The sequence below is a fragment of the Oncorhynchus masou genome, chromosome 2, assembly GCF_036934945.1.
Source record: "Oncorhynchus masou masou isolate Uvic2021 chromosome 2, UVic_Omas_1.1, whole genome shotgun sequence".
In the NCBI taxonomy this organism is placed as follows: domain Eukaryota; kingdom Metazoa; phylum Chordata; class Actinopteri; order Salmoniformes; family Salmonidae; genus Oncorhynchus; species Oncorhynchus masou.
In genome coordinates, this window is record NC_088213.1 from 30,238,799 (window position 1) to 30,255,912 (window position 17,114).

A 17,114-nucleotide genomic window follows, 5' to 3' on the forward strand; every position below is an offset into this window, starting at 1 on the left:
CTTAGTTCCAGTACACTTCAAATCAAAGGACAGTAATGCAGTGCTGTATAAAGCCAAGTCAAATATTGTATTACTGGTTAAAGCACATACTACTTTTGACTGACAACACAATAATCAATATTGTACACACTCAATGTGCTGTTTTTCGGTAAATGTCAGGTAGTTTTCACCTGGGTTGTGTGGCAGTACAAGTTAATGTACTATGTACGTGTATTATGCTCAGTCCATTTGAATACAGGATTGTAATTGTGTACGTCATTTGGAATATGATACTAATCCCGCCGCCCACACACCTATGCTGTCACAGCCCCTCAGAGTCACAGTGTGGGTCACATCTAGCATGTAATTCAGTAGGCTACCAATGACATCTTCACATGGGTTGGAACACTACAATCACTGACTGCTCATTCCATTAGAGTGCATGAGCATGCTTTGTTAATGGCTCAGATCATATTTTGTCATACTGAGGAGAATCATGTCTGCAGTTTAACATTCAGGAATCCAAGAAACTGACCTAGAGCTCAGCATCATAGAGTAGTAGGCACAGTTGCTGGGTAAGTGTGAGCACCACAATAAAAGCACATGCAAAATCTAGAACTGAAATCACACACAAATGAACGTATCACTCCATTTTAAAATGAGTCACTCCATATGTCCAGGTACGTGGAAGGTTTGTAATTATGGAAGGCTCATGTAACAGTTAAATGATTTCATGCAGAATAATCAGTGGTAACAAATGACCATAACATGTCTGCACAATGAATTCTAGCAATCTGGACTACTTTGCATTGCTGATGTGGACCAAATGCTACCTTTTGAAATGCATGTAATGCATGAATAAACTGGTTATACAATGAGGCTGAGGTGGTATAGCCTATAAATCAAATAGAACTAACAGCAATCTGTAAACTCATGTCAATTCCATGTAGTTTAAAACGACCAAGTTCAATTCGTCATCAGTGTCATGTAAAAGATATGAAGATATTTCAAAGAAAGCTTATTTTTAATCACAAACCCACAAAGACTGAGCTTTTGGGTTGGGAGAGAGTATGGAGTGCAAAGTAACAGTCTCTGTTTAGAGTAGTCTCTGTGCAGAGGCTGGGATGGGCACCCTGTTCCCAAACAGAATGGGCAGTTGGGGCTCTGCACGCTTCAGAATCTTGGTCTTCAGTCCAAAGTAGAGTCTGTGAGCACTGCTGGTCCGGGGATCCTGTCTGAGGTGTCTGTCCAGGGGGTAGGTGGCGCGGGGTAGAGGATCTGACAGTGCTGAGGGTATGGCACATCTCTTGGGGATGGGGATGCTGAAAGCAGACAACAGGTGGCGACTGCTGGCTCTCCCAGGCACCACCCTGACCCAGCCCTCTCCAAGGCAGGCATGCGTGACCCACCGTCTGACCTCCCCCTCTCCCCAGCCACTGACCCAGGTCTCCACACCACCTCCCCTCTCCCAGGCAGGCGTGACACCGTCTGACCCAGCCGCTGCGGTCTCCACACCACCTCCCCTCTCCCAGGCAGGCGTGACACCGTCTGACCCAGCCGCTGCGGTCTCCCCATCTGAGGCACTGCGCCCTGGGCCGGCCTTCTCCGGAGCTGGCTGGTGACCCTAGGGTGTCTGGACTGGGAGGCCTTCACGGGTGGGAGGATGGCGAAGCTGCTGATGATCAGCGTCATGGGACACTCTGAGGCTGAGTGGTTGTGACCCTGGGAGGGGGCAGAGCCCAGCAGTGAGTCACTGATCTCACACACCCAGCTTTGTCCTCCACCAAATTGTCTTGGAGTGTCAGTTGCTGTGTGGCTTTCTGAAGGACTCTGGTGGGGACTCCTCTGAAGAGATGTTAGAGGTTTGACTGTAGAGTCTGTTCAAGAAGTCTCCCAGGGTTGTGGGCAGGGGTTCTCCCATGAGTCCAGGGAGGAATCCCAGAAGGACTCAGGGAGTGGGTTATGCTGGACTCAGAGTCAAGGGGATCCGAGAACTTCACAAGGTCCACACACAGGTGGCAGTGGTGGTCTGTGTCTCCAGTCTTGACCCTCTTTCCTCTCCTCTGGATCTGAACCAGGCAGCCAAGTGGAGTAGTCCTGCCCCAGCCCCGGATCTGTCTCAACAACGAACACAACAGCATTAAGGGAAACGTAATTCCATTTTAATCAGTGTATTGCAACTTAGAGAAAATTAGGTGTTACCTTTTAAGATGATTTCTAAGATTGAATGTAGTTATAAACAGTGAATAAACATGTAATTGGGGTGTGTATCTGGTGCCTAACGTGACATATGGCTGGATATCATTCACAATCTAGCCAAAAAATAAAAGAGTAACCACAGTCATTACTTACAGCTTCCCCCATCTGGAGAGACAGATAAACTCAAATGGCTCCTGCTCTTTGGATGAGGTATCATCGCTAATATCCAAAAGGGCATCGACATGGCCCCTATTGGGTAGTTGGCAGCTCTGGTCCCATCCTGTGTACTCAACTGCCACACTTCTGTCTTCAGCCACTTCTACAGGCGCCTGATCCCATTCCTTGAATTTGTCCATTCTAAGATGAGCCTTTCAGGGTGACATCTGTTGAGAGTTAAAAAGCATCCCTAGTTCGGCACTCATCTTGTAGGCTCGTTGGTAAAAGTGGAGATACACAAACAGCAAGCAACCTATAATTAATTGTAAGCAAAACTATGTGTAAGATATCTGAAGACATGTAGCCTTTAACGTCAACTTTATGACATGTTAACTAACTCAGTGTTAACAAACGTGTTGACCCTGTTTACAAAACCTGTCCATTAAATGGATTCATAAACATTCTAGCTAGCTAGCAAGAGAACCTCACATTTCTGCCTAGCAACGAACTTTAACGTTAGGTAAACTAACGTTAGCAACGGAAGTAGGAAGCTTGTTCTGTTACCTGAAGCAAGCAAGGCTGTAAAAGAGACAACTTACCATTAAGTTCAATAAGTTCGGGCTCGAGTTCTACATTTTCCTCAGCAATACCATCCAAGCATTTGCTCCTTTTTACATTCAACTTAATAGGCAGTAACATAGAATAGTCATCAAATATTTATTACAGTTTTGCAGGAGACGCCCTCAAACAAAATCAAAGATGTGCTTGGCCCACGAAGTGTTTGGAGAAGAGATAGAACGTCGTTGCCGTGACAACTCCGCTACAACAAGGCGCTCAGAAGTGACGCAGGGGAAACGAAGAGGAAAATGGGAGGGGGCGTGAGAAAACAAATTGCAGTTGACAGGTTATTGCTAATTTCCATGTTATCTAAGAAAATGTAACGATTTCTAGACCTGGATTTGCTGCTTGTTACAATTCTTGATTTACAGCATGGTGTCTGTCCACTATGTTGCTGACTATTTCATTGAATATCTATAATTAAGACTAAACCTAAAATGTATGTAATCTATAGTAAACTGTCCTATACAATATGATCCAACATAGCCCATTATAACAGTATTATAATATATATTGTATAACGTAAGGCTATACAATAGTGGGCATGGGCCTAAGTGAATTTGATTCAGATCAGTGCTTGACTTTGATTGAAATAGGTTCAGGTATTACTTTTAGGTGGCAGTACTGTTTATATTTAGGTGCACGAGCTCCACAACACTTTTGAGTTAATATTCTATAAAATGAACAGGAGCTCGAGCAGTAGAACATTTGAGGTGCTGGTACTGAGCGCCGGTGAGCTCCTACCCAAGTCTAGCACTGATTCAGATTGGCCAATGCTTCATAGTATGGCTACAGTAGCTGTAGCACACGGGGATGTGGGAAAATCCTCAACCTGAACTGTCCCCACTTGCGCCAGCGAATAGTTATCTTTTCGCGTGGCACCGACTGTTGACGCTTCTTGACGGCCGTGGTACTCGCAAGCAGTGTGACGTCCTTTACATAGGCCTACTCATTTACATTATGTAAATTATTTACAGGTGTCTAGAGTATACTCTCAAAGCTAGAGTCCTTGATTGAAACAATAACAAAGTGGGCACTCACCTCTGTTTCGGTATAAAAAAAACTGAGAAAGGACGTTATGCGTTTTTGGCTCATGGCCAACATGAGATTGCCTAGCTGCCCATCCACATCGCTCCGGCCAAACGCCACGCCCACTCACGTTTCTTCTCCATGAAGCAATCGATATAGCAGGATGAGTCGTCAGGCAAGAAATGGGACGTGCTATTTGGAACATCGTGGTCCAGCCAGGCACAAACCTGATGACTGTAATGTCATGTCTCTCACTCGGTCCCCTAGTTTTATGTGCACTGTAAGCTCAGCCACACACACATTAACTGGGCCATACTGCTGGAAATGTCCACAGTGATACGGGAATCCCATATTTCATATTCTTTCATAATGAACGAATTTATATGTCTGTGAATGAAATCTAAAGTGACGTTAGGAAGGCATGTCTGGTTTTTGTGGTGCGTTGTTCTCGCTGCACTTGTATAAGCTTGGTTTATTGGTTCAGAAATGCGCAGTGTCACAGTCTGACGTGGTACTACGGCGCCTATACGTGTGTTTATCTCTTACACCTGACGGTGTGTTCCTTTCTCAGTGCCTCTGATCACGACGACTTCGACTAAAGACCAGCGACTCTCCCGCTTTATGGAAACCGAGGCTGTGCGCTCTGTCGTGGTCATGCTGCCTCCCAAGAACTGCCTCACGAGGAACTACAGCTGCATAGCTGGGTTGTTCGGGAGCTTGGCAGCAGACCCGAGACTAGAAGACGTGGAGGGGATGGAGCTGAACGGAACCAGCGAGCCCATCGAGATGCACCATGTGGTGGATGAGAGACCAAGAGGCCGGGAATCCTTCCTCAAACCCCCGCAGAGTCCGAACCTGCGCCGGAGGTGCAAGTCTCTGCCGACCCCCATAGAGAGAGCGAAGCTTGAGATCTCCCGCAGCCGGAGTCCCTGCAGCCAGAAAAAGGTCCGTTTCGCCGACTCTCTGGGTCTGGAGCTCACCTCTGTGAAGCACTTCAATGACACAGACATGCCCGATGTGCCGGAGCGCATAATGGCCACATTCGACAGGGGTCCCCTCCACCTGAACCCCTTTGACAAGTTCCCCAGGGCACCGACCAGCCAGTCAATTTTTATGGAGCTGCAATTCAAGAACCCCGGGACCCTACCAGGCTTTACTGAGAAAGTGAAAGAAGTGAAAGTGTTGTTGGAGTGTGCTGAAGCCGACGAGTTCAGTCTGTCGGGCGTCGTGCGGGTTTTGAACATGGCTTTCGAGAAAAGTGTCTATTTGAGGTTCTCAATCAACAACTGGATAACCTTCATGGACAGTCTGGCATCATATGTCCCAGAATCAAGCAACGGCGTGACAGACAAATTCTCCTTTAAGATAATCAACCCAACAACGTTTCTGGAGAGCGGAGGCACATTCCAGTTTGCCATAAGATACTGCGTTGGTGGAGATGAGTATTGGGACAATAATAACGGGGTCAACTACAAAGTGCGACGCCACAGGTTTAAGATTTCTCCACCCCGTGAGTGGGAGGATGGCTGGATTCACTTCATCTAACCTGCATGCGCCCTTGGCGTTCTCACCGGCGCACTGTGTGTGTAAATCTCTCAACGGGCACTGCTTCACCATAATGAAGAATAGGGCTACCATCGACTTTAGCCTCTACACATTGTGTTAATGATCCAACCGCCGTGTCCAGCTGTAAACTCAGTCGTTTTTTACATTTTTTTCCCCCCACCACGCTCACAATGGTTTTCTTTCATGTCATCATGTTTGACAGATTTTGACTGGATTGAAAGACAAGCCCTTCATTATGTGTCCGGCGCGGGAGTAAATCTGCTGTATGATAATTAGCCTTGGTGTTGGGAGCTTTGTAGTCCTGTGCCCTTTGGTGTGGCACAACTATACTCTTATGTAATGACACGTGCCATTGAAAACGTGCCAGGAATATACCCCATTTAAGCATCACTATCCCTCTCTAAAACGTAGCGATGCTCGATTCCATCCCCACCTTTGACTATTTTATTAAACATCTTGTGCGATGTCTTAAATGTCAACGACTGCTTATAAAAAAACGGAGGAAAATGGTTATGAAAAATTCTAAGACAGCTTCCCGCACGTCTTATCTTTGTTTATTTCCGATAGCATGGGACTGTGCTCACGTGCATCCCCCTGTGTACCCTTCATGCCGGATTTCAATCCGATTCTCTCTCATCTGAAAACTCCAGCGGATGGGGCAGGCCGAGGCCCAGTCACAACAATATTCGTACTGGACCAACAAAGGAAATATCAAATTGTAATTTATCTTACCAATTCCTCATCTTTTCATCTTCTTGGATATGCCTTATAATGCCCCTTATAACTAACGGGGAACGCTGCTGTGATTTTATCCTGATCAATATTGGGTGTATTCAGTTTTATAACTATTTGAACATGAATATTTAAATGTTGTGGAAATTATTAAACCCTCTCTATAACACTGCTCAACAAGATGATGTTAGAAAAAGGAAATCATCCCACGAGCCTTGTTCGCTGGTTATAAATGCACCATAATGTTTTCTCCAGAGGATGGTAACCAATAGCAGGAGAGTAGACTGTGGGTCAGAGTGGAGCCCTACAGTCTAGAAGTAGGCTAGCCTATTAGGATGCTTTGGTATAACCCCCAAACATTTAACATAATAACATGTGGATCTTTACCACTCTCAAATGACAAATAATGCATAACGCTATATGCATTATTTTAAACTAGAGGACATGTATATTTGACCAAAAAAACTATTGTACAGAACATTTTGTTCAGGATCTTATACTAGATTTTTCTCTGCAGTGCAGTCTGCATGTGTCTAATTGATTTCCAGCACCACTAATCACAGATCTGCCTAAACTTAATGGCATTACAGGTGATATTTTACAACATTCCTGTTGTTACACTCTTGATCTCAACCAGTCACAATAATTCACCAGGTGTCTTGTAAACAACAGTTGAGGATAGCTCTAACCCCAAGGTCCACTGCAGAGTCAGTCACCACTGCCTCACTCATACAGTATCCACATGGATAGTACTCCATTTTATAACTGTTATTACACAATGATAAATTACAGAGACAGATACTGTTGGACTTTTGTTTCTGTTCCTTGTTGGACCTGAAATGCAACTGTTGCTCTTGAAAATGATACATTTACCTCAGATCGTTTCTAGAGTGCGGACCTGACGATCTTCCCAAAAAAATCCAGGTTTTTCTCCTTTTATTCAGGTTGAACAAAACAAAACATTATTTTTTTATGAAATACAGTAGAACCAAAATAGTCAAACTCATGCCATTTTTTTAAACACACCCAGTCCAGTAAAACAGTAGCATTTCATTGTCAGTATTTTGTAAATAACTTCCACTGTGCAATGTTGTATTTTACAGTAGAACTATGGTGATGACAGCATCTGAACTACTTTTACTGATTTCAAAGTCGTAATGTTAGACTTGGCTGATGATATAGAAAAGAGCCGTGTTTGGTAGGAGTACATATCGTACAGTTGATGCTATTGTATTGGTTCTTCATGCTGAACTCATTTGTTGGCACATTGGCATCACATAATGCATGTGTTAAACTCCTTCCACTGAGGGCAGAGTGTCGGCTGGTTTTTGCTCCACCCTTGTAGTTTATTGATGAATTAAGGTCAATGACTAATAAGGAACTCCTCTCACCTGGTTGTCTTTGACACCCCTGACATGAGGTGAGAGACCTCATTATGGATGTCAAACTAAACTTAGGTTATGTAACTCAACAGCCACATTACACAAATGGTTTGTCTATTTGTGTACTGGATGTACAGCATGTTTACATTCAAGTTTGTATTTATTTGGGTTATAATTTATGGGAGTTTTCTATGACATGAATGCTTGGAATGAATCAATATTTTGTTTTTATTAGGACGCCTCTGAGAGATCAGCAACTTGGAGATGTATCTGTTTAGAAAATGGAATGCATCTCTGAGACTAACAGATGTAGTTATGTAATATAGTTAGTTACTGTTGTCTGGCTATGGTGGTCAGTAAGAAAAGCCTGTGTTTACATGAACCAGGACTTGGAGTGAGCTTGGCCAGACTATTCAACCCTTGAGATTGAAAATGGAAAATTTCTACTCATGTGACCACTGAGCATGTCCAAATGACTCATACATTTAGCAGAGTGGTTTGGTTTCCAGAGTCCAGCGGTTGGCTCTTTCTAATCTCCATGGGAAATCCGTAGAGCCTGGTTGGACCAAAATAACCAAATTTATAGTCTCACGTCCACCATGACATTAACCGACCTCTAGGGCTGCACGATATTGGCAAAAACATCTAACAGCGATTTTTATTTTTAACAAATATGGCTATTGCGATTTAAAGTGTGATGAAGATCAAAATATTTGGGTGAACTGTTGGAATCATAGAAATATATTGAATTATATTAAGAAGCAAGTGGAAAGCAGCATCGTTCTTGTTTTGGAACAATTTGTTGACTGCATTGACCAAACGGAACAACATGCAAATTTATAGTCAATCATCTAACAGCGAGGGGGAGGAACGGCGCTGTTTGAGTGACAGGGGGCGAGGCTTAGTGTGTGTGCGAAGCATCCGCAAGAGGCGAAAAAAAACGTTAACTCTAAAACCTGAAGTTACTCAAGGCTGAGATGCGTTTCAAATATATTGCATATGATATGGTTATTTTGCAATATGGATATTGCACATGTCAATATGTGATTTCGACGTGAATTCGATTAATTGTGCAGCCCAGTCTTGAGTTGAGACATGACCATTGGTTGACAGCTGGTTGGCCTCACTGTGTTCAGAAACATGCTGGTCTGTGCAGTCAGTGAGTTCAACACACGGCAGCTGTATCTCCACAAAGACTACTGTGGTTAACAAGATGTCACGCCTTGTCAGAGATTGTTTTATGTTCTTAAGTCTGATGAAATATAATGGTTATTTTTCCTCATGTAGCTTTTGCTTATGATTTCTGTTAACTGTAAATATTCTCTCAATAAGTGTACATGTAGTACAGTATGATTTCACTCATGAATTGTTTCAATCATTTAATCATTTCAAACATTTAACTTTGTGAATATGTCATGGAGGTAAAGATGTTTTATAGGGGAAGGATGAAAGGCTTCCAGAAACAGACAGTATGGGGTTTGTCAACACAATGTAACCACATTTTATGATCACTAGCTGATGTTTATCTGTTTTTATGTGTCACATATTGAATGTCTTTCTGCTAACATATTATGGAGTGTAATAGCATTTCAAAAACAGAATTGCAAGCAGTGGATGCATACCCAACTCAGAACTACAAAGTAACTCCAAATATACATGTACAATAGCAATCCAATCTAAAAACGATCTGAACAAAATAGAATTTCAGGAAATGTCCTTTAAAACTCCGATACGCCACTGAACCTTATGCCAAAATGCGGGCGTGGTCCCAGGAATGATAGGCTTATTGTATAAGGTGTGACTGAAGATGGTTCCATTGCCTTATGTTTAGAGTTCATACTGAAATGAACACATAAGAGGTCTAAGCTGTGAAGGGATGTTATGGTAGGTTGATCAACATGTGATAATAGGTCGAGCAGTCAAATCATACTGGACAGTATGTACTGGGGCTAACCTGAGGGGGTCTTTAGGCTAAATAGTTGCATGCATGCCACTAAAGACAACATACACTTTGGAGTATCTGAAAAGTCTGAAAGGAGTGACTAATGATTGTAATATTGAGCTACTCAAAGTTCATAGTACACTTTGAGAAGGAAAGTAGAAAAGCTAGGAAAAGAGGCATGATTTGGTTTGGTATGCCTCTTCCGACTTAACACGTATTCCTGTGAAATGCTACTTACCAAGATGTTCTCCATGTTTCATACACAGCTTTCTCTCTCACTGTGAAATGTTATACATCTGAAATAGGTTAAATCAAGTTCACTTTACTCATATGTGGAGTGGAGGAAGTGAATTTCCCTTGGTTTGACCTATAAGGTTATCAGTATTCTTCTTTTGAACCTATGCAAACCTTAGTACTGCAATCCATGATCTGTCTGTGTTGATGTGTCTTGGTGTCCGGCGTGTTGTTTGGCGCTAATGTTTATCACTGTAGTCTGACTGTTTGCATGCACGGCAGAAGTACCCCTGTTATTTTTATGGTGAGTTTGTAATGTAGCCTATATTTTATTAAAACAACGGCAATAAAGGCCTTTGTGATGGGTAATGAAAACGTGTTGTAGTTTTCTATATGATAACTATATGGTATAGTTAAGCGATAAGACACGAGTGGGTGTGGTATATGGCCAATATACCACGGCTAGGGGCTGTTCTTAAGCACGGCGCATCGCGGAGTGCCTGGACACAGCTTTTAGCCATCGTATACTGGCCATATACCACAAACCCCCAAGGTGCCTTGCTATTATAAACTAGTTACTGACGTAATTAGAGCTGTAAAAATACATGTTTTGTCATACCCGTGGTATACAGTCTGATATACCATGGCTGTCAGGCAATCAGCATTCAGTGCTCTAACCAACCAGTTTATAATAACCATTTACCTTAACGTTTCATTACAATAGCTTGATCAGCTCTGTTGGCATGCCCCTCAGTGTTCTCGGTGGGAGTGGGGTTCAATGGGTTTTTTTGGGGGGCAGGAGGACAGGTTGAGGGATCTCTTGTGATCAGGAGGGTTGGCTTCAGGCACAATTTTGTCTCTAACATGTAGGCTGTATAACAGAGAACAAGTACTCTTGGTGTCCTTGACTTTTTCCATTCTGATGGATGGGCATATTCTTATAATGTCTTCATGGTATAGGGCAATGCAAGGGCACACAGAGTTCCAGTTCCAGCCATATGATATTACCATGACATTTCACTAGCTAGTCACTGATCTGTTCAATAGATTGCATTTCGCTCTCCATCGACTAGTTTCCTCTCAAAAAATTGATTGCTCTGGAGCACCATTCTATAGGACAGAATCTTAATGATGAAATACTCTATAGGGCGGAATCTTAATAGTAAAATACTCGACAGGATGGAATCTTAGTAGTGAAAGACTATAGGATGCTAATCACAAACTAATGATGAGGGTAGAGGGAGGACGCGAGAGAAGAGAGGGAGAATGGTGGTAGAAGGGGTATACACTGAGGAAACAGTCAAGCTGTCTTGCTTCTTGCCAGACAACAACTCTACCTGTGTGTGTGTGTGTGTGTGTGTGTGTGTGTGTGTGTGTGTGTGTGTGTGTGTGTGTGTGTGTGTGTGTGTGTGTGTGTGTGTGTGTGTGTGTGTGTGTGTGTGTGTGTGTGTGTGTGTGTGTGTGTGTGTGTGCGTGCAGTCTCCTCTCCTAAATGTAAAGGGGCAGTTAGAAAAGCTCAGTTCCGATTCTAGATGACATCCAAGAGTGTGTGGAATGGGTGTAGAGGTCAGTTTGGGTACATAGTCCTTTTTTGAAATAGCTTAAAAACACATTAGTTTAATTTGTCACAGGTAACCTCCAGCTCACCCCTTTGAGTTGATGTGAATAAACTGAGTTTAGAACGTTGTTTTATGGCAATCGTCCACCAAGCCAAACATTCATCACTATCACTATATGATTGATAATGTTATTATACTCCAACCTCGCCTGCTCTGACTCAGTGTGTATCAGTCAGCAGTGTCTGGTGGACAGCATCAGAACACAAGTAGTCAGAAAACCAGACAAACAGAGCAGCCAAACAGTTGGGGCTACATTGACAACCTAGATTAAAGCGACAGAGGATGGTAGCAGACTACTGTATATTGCCACTTCTATAATCTGAGTCTGGAGAGTGTTTTTCCACAGACCTAGAGGGAAGCAAAAGTCATTCTGCTACCCAAAAATGGTAAAGCTCCCTTTGCTGGTTCTAACAGTCGACCAATCAGCTTGCTGCCAGTTCTTAGCAAACGTATGGATTTTTTTGGTTGACCAGATACAATGCTGTTTCTCTGAACAATTTAACTGACTTTCAGCACACTTATAGGGAAGAACACTCAACATGTTCTGCACTGACACAAATGACTAATGATTGGCTGAAAGAAAATATAATAATAACAAGATTGTGGGAGCTGTACAATTAGATTTCAGTGCAGCCTTTGATATTGACCATCATGTTATTGAAAAAGCTATATCTGCCATATCATAGATAGACAGTTCTTTAATGGAAGCTTCTGATGTTAAACATATCGAGGTGTATTCCAGAGGGGAGCTGGCTCAGGGTGGGTGACAGTGACTGCATCAGTGCTGCTCTTTGTAAGAAGTATTGATGTGCTGAAAGTAATGACATGATCTGTTCAGCCTGTTAACTCAGCTCAAAAACCCATATATACCCACAAGAAAAGCAATCAGGCATCTCTGCATCGTCCAAGTCCAAAACAGAGGCTGGGAGACAATACTGTATAGAGCAATGACAATGTTATTCTCTTCTACTTCAGGCAAGAAGTACAATCTATTAAAAACAAATACAATAAAACACATCAAGGAACAATGAGGACTGAAGAGACAAACATTTTTCTTTAGCTGCAACAGTCTAAAAGTGTCTACATGGCAAAGCACTTGAATGTTTAAGATTAATAATGTATTTATCCGTTTTTAAATGAGTTACATTCGTTAGTAATAGTGTTCTTAGTTTAAATGTGTGTTGCTGTTCTTGTCCATTAGTGTTCGGTATTTTGTCATGGCCTGTAATGATGGGGTCATGAGTCGGAAGCAGGTGAAATGTTTTAATAAAACCTAGAACACAACACTAACATAAGGCAAAACGCTGATACACAAGAACAATACCAACTGTTGAGTGAACATGGGAGAGTGACATATAAAGCGTAGGGGATGAAGGTAATGGAGTCCAGGTGTGAATCAATGATGAACAAGTGCGTGTAATGAGTGCCAGGTGTGCGTAATTATGAATCCCAGGACCGGTGGTTAGTACTGTGGCGACGTCATACGCTGGAGGGGAGGAGCAGACGTGACAGCACCCCCCCTGGTGTGCGGCTCCAGCCACAGGATGACGCCGACCAGGGGGATGACCCCGAGGAGCGGGTCTGTGGGCAAAGGTGGAAATCACAGATGTTGGAGTCCAGAATGTCCTCCACTGGAACCCAATACCGCTCCTCTGGGCCATACCCCCCCAGTCCACCCGATACTGGAGCTGACCCCCACAACATCAGGAGTCCAGTAGGGTTCTGACAGCGTACGCCTCAATGTCCATGGGGGTGGAGGTGTGTCGTGGGGTACGGCTTCAGCTAGAGTACCAGGAACCACCGGCCTGAGTAGGAAGACATGAAAACATGGGTGAGACACGGTAGTGACTGGGTAATTGTATCCTGCATGTCACCTCATTGACCCCCCGGAGAACCTTGAACACCTCACAAACTGGGGACTCAGTTTCTCCAGACAAGTGGAGTGGGAGGTTCATGGTAGAGAGTCGGTCGCGATACCCAGGATGGAACATAGGGGTCTCACTGTGGTGAGTGTCTGCCTGTTCCTTCTGATGATGGATGGCCATCTACCGCAGGAGCCGCTGTCTGGCCTGGGGTCCATGGGGCCAGGGCTGGCTGGCAACCCAAAACACACTGGAAGGGGGGTCAACCCAGTGGAGTAGTGACATAGAGTGTTCTGAGCGTACTCTGCCCAAGGAAGGAAATGTGCCCACTGGACAGAATCCTCTCACGAATTGTAGACACTGGACAGTGCATCAGCTTTGATGTTCATAGAACCTGGGCAATGGGTCAGCGTGAAGTCGAACCTGGTGAAGAAGAGGGCCCATCTGGCTTTGCGCGGATTCAGTCTCTTCGCTGTCCGTATGTAGTCAAGGTTCAGATGGTCGGTGAGGGTGACGAATGGTTCCTTGGCGCCCTCCAGCCAGTGTCTCCAGTCCTCTAATGCCAACTTCACCGCCAAGAGCTCCCGATCACCAAAGTCGTAGTTCCTCTGCGTTGACAGTTTATTGGAGAAGAAAGCAAAAGGATACAATTTTAATGGGTCCCCCTGTCTTTGTGACAAAACTGCTCCACACCCACCTCCGATGCCTCTACCTCAACCTTAAAGGGTAGCGTGGGATCTGGGTGTTTTAGCAAGGGGGCAGAGGTGAAACGCCCCTTGAGGAGACGAAAGGCCTCGTCAGCTGCTGGAGACCAAATCAACCTACAAGGCCCACCCTTGAGGAGGGAGGTGAGAGGGGCGGCGACAGCGCTGAAGCTCCTGATGAAGCGGTGGTAAAAGTTGGGGAACCCTTAAACCGTTAAGCCAAAAGGCATAACCAAGTACTCATACTGACCAGACATCATGCTGAACGCCGTCTTCCACTCATCCCTCCTGGTTGCAAATTAGATTGTAGGCACTCCGCAGGTCCAGTTTGGTGAAGAACCGGGCCCCACGGAACTGCTCGATGGCTGACAGCACCAGCGGGAGAGGGTACCGACTCTTCGTGGTGATGTCATTGAGTCCATGGTAATCGATTCAAGAGTGTAATCCTCCCTCTTTCTTGGCTTCGAAGAAGAAACCAGCTGACGCAGGGGATGTGGAGGGAGGGAGACAGATAGCGCGGGTCTTGGAGAATACCTCCATTAGATCCTGATATTTCTCCCGGATGTTGGGCTGGAGGTCAACCACAGGACTCTCAACTGACGTGGAACCACAGGGGACAGGGAAGCAGGTCCTCCGGCATTCAGGTGACCTGTTGGTGATTCTCATCCTCGACCATGAGATGGTAGGGTTATGGCGCTGAAGCCAAGGTAGGCCAAGAATGATCTTGTGACCTGGTGATGAAGGGGATGTTTTCCTGGTGAATGGGCTCCAAGGTGAGGAGGATGTGTGTGATGGTTCTGGATCCTAGAGGCCGACAGTCAAGACCTTGAACCGGAAAAGGAGAGGAGAGCAGGTAGGTAGAGCCATAATCCACTAAAGCTGTAGACACAGGGCATGAGGGCCAGTCAGCCAGAGTGATGGGTACTATAAAGAGTCTAACAGGAAGAGCAGTAGATGGAATACTCACTCCTGGTCCAGGGGATGTAACATCCCGTGACCGTCCTTCTGCTTTAGTGGAGCCCAGATTCTGAAGTAACGGACACCGCTGGTGCTTGTGCCCTCCCTGTACAGACAGAGCCCCAGCTGCGGTAAGGCGTGTGACCCCTACCTCCATGGGTTCAGGCTCTGATCACAAACACTCGCTAAACAAGGGAGAGAAGCGATGAAGATATAGACACTCCAGGAGGAGGATATCCAGACAGATGTCCATCACAATGAGTGTGTCCAGGGTGAGGTTGTCATCTCGGCAGGCCATTTCCATCTGGACCTTCTCGCGCAGACCTCTAAATAACTTGCTGAGCTCCAGCTCATTCCATCCACTGGAAGCTGCTACTGTCCGGAAGGTAAGCGCATACTCAGCAGCTGTCTGATTCCCCTGCTGGAGCTGAAGCAGAAGCTCATGATCGAAAATATATTTTATCAAAAATACATTTAAAACAGAGCCATGAACCCCTCATAAGACTCGAGCTCCTCCTCTCAACCCTCCCAGACGGCCGTAGCCCATTCCAATGCCTGCCCAGTCAGCAGATAAATGACCATGGCAACCTTAGACCTCTAGGTGGTGGGGGCTCCCATCTGATGTGCGAAACAGAGGGAGCATTGACGGAGGAAGCCATGGCATTTGGATGGTGTCTCATCATATTTCTCCGGGAGGGATAGACGGGCATCGCTGACCTGAGCGGGTTTCTGGATGGGCTGGTGTGCTGACTTGTTGGGTAGACTGGTTCTAGAATATCCTCCGCTGTTGAGACGCTGTAGACTGCGGAGAACATCTTCCGTAGCCTTCTCCAGTTGAGCCAGCTGATCATGGTGTTGACGAAGAAGGTAACCTTGTTCATCGTTTATCTGGGAGATGTCCAGTTGTCGTGCTGCTTCCATATTTTGAGTTGGTATTCTGTAATGATGGGGCGGTGAGTCGGAAGCAGGTGATACGTTTTAATGAAACAACAAAACCAAGAACATGACATAACATAAGGCAGAACGCTGATACACAAGAACAATACCAACTGGTGGGTGAACATGGGAGAGTGACATATATAGGGGAAGCATGATGAAGATAATGGAGTCCAGGTGTGAATCATAATTATTAACAGGTGTGCGTAATGATGAATCCCAGGACCCGTGGTTAGTACTCTGGTGACGTATGCCGGAGGGGAGGAGCAGGAGCAGATGGGACATGGTCTATGTTTTGTGTGGACCTCAGGAAGAATAGCTGCTGCTTCTTCAACATCTAATGGGAATCCGAATAGAAATCACCAAAAAATCACATTGAGTCAGCAGCAGGGAGTATATTAAAGCTTCTTGACGCTACCAATCCCTGTAGCGGGATAATTTTTGTCTGCAACCGCTGAATAGCATAGCGCAACAGTCAAATAATATTACTAGAAAATATTCATATTCATGAAATCACAAGTACAATATTTTGAAACACAGCTTAGCCTTTTGTTAATCACCCTGTCGTCTCAGATTTTGAAATTATGCTTTACAGCGAAAGCAATCCAAGGGTTTGTGTAAGTTTATCGATATCCTAGCATAGCATTATGTACACTTAGCATCAGGAAGCTTGGTCACGAAAATCAGAAAAGCAATCAAATTAATCGTTTACCTTTGATGATCTTCGGATGTTTTCACTCACGAGACTCCCAGTTACACAGCAAATGTTCCTTTTGTTCCATAAAGGTGATTTTTTTATACCGTTTGTTTGTCGCGTTATGGTCAGAAATCCACAGGAAAGAGCGGTCACGACAACGCAGGCGGAAATTCTTCATAATGTCCACAGAAACATGTCAAACGTTTTTTATAATCATTCCTCAGGTAGTTTTTAAAATATATATTCGATAATATATCAACCGAGTGTGTAGCTTTTTCCATAACAGCGGGAGGAACAATGGCCACTTCACTCAATTGCGCACCATCTCACTCTGAGAGCCCCCACCTCTCCACTTACGCAATGTGATCCTTCACGCTCATTTTTCAAAATAAAAGCCTGAAACTATGTCTAAAGACTGTTGACATCTTAGGGAAGCCACAGAAAAAGGAAGCTGGTTGATATCCCTTTAAATGGAGGACAGGCACGCATAGGAACACAGAGC

At 44.5% G+C, this 17,114-nt stretch overlaps 1 protein-coding gene and 1 long non-coding RNA gene across 2 annotated transcripts; one reads left to right on the plus strand and one right to left on the minus strand.

Moving 5' to 3' along the window:
• The first annotated feature begins 4,470 nt into the window (after positions 1 to 4,470).
• Positions 4,471 to 10,206, plus strand: LOC135558431 (protein phosphatase 1 regulatory subunit 3E). Its single transcript, XM_064992231.1, has one exon. The coding sequence runs from the start codon at positions 4,603 to 4,605 to the stop codon at positions 5,524 to 5,526; it is 924 nt and encodes a 307-aa protein (XP_064848303.1). The 5' UTR covers positions 4,471 to 4,602; the 3' UTR covers positions 5,527 to 10,206.
• Positions 10,207 to 12,699: 2,493 nt separating this feature from the next.
• LOC135553925 (uncharacterized) lies at positions 12,700 to 16,885 on the minus strand. The gene is made up of 2 exons (XR_010457643.1): positions 16,628 to 16,885; positions 12,700 to 13,261 (listed from the first exon to the last, which is right to left on the minus strand). It is a non-coding gene; the product is annotated as an uncharacterized LOC135553925 (long non-coding RNA).
• Between the last annotated feature and the right edge of the window lie 229 nt (positions 16,886 to 17,114).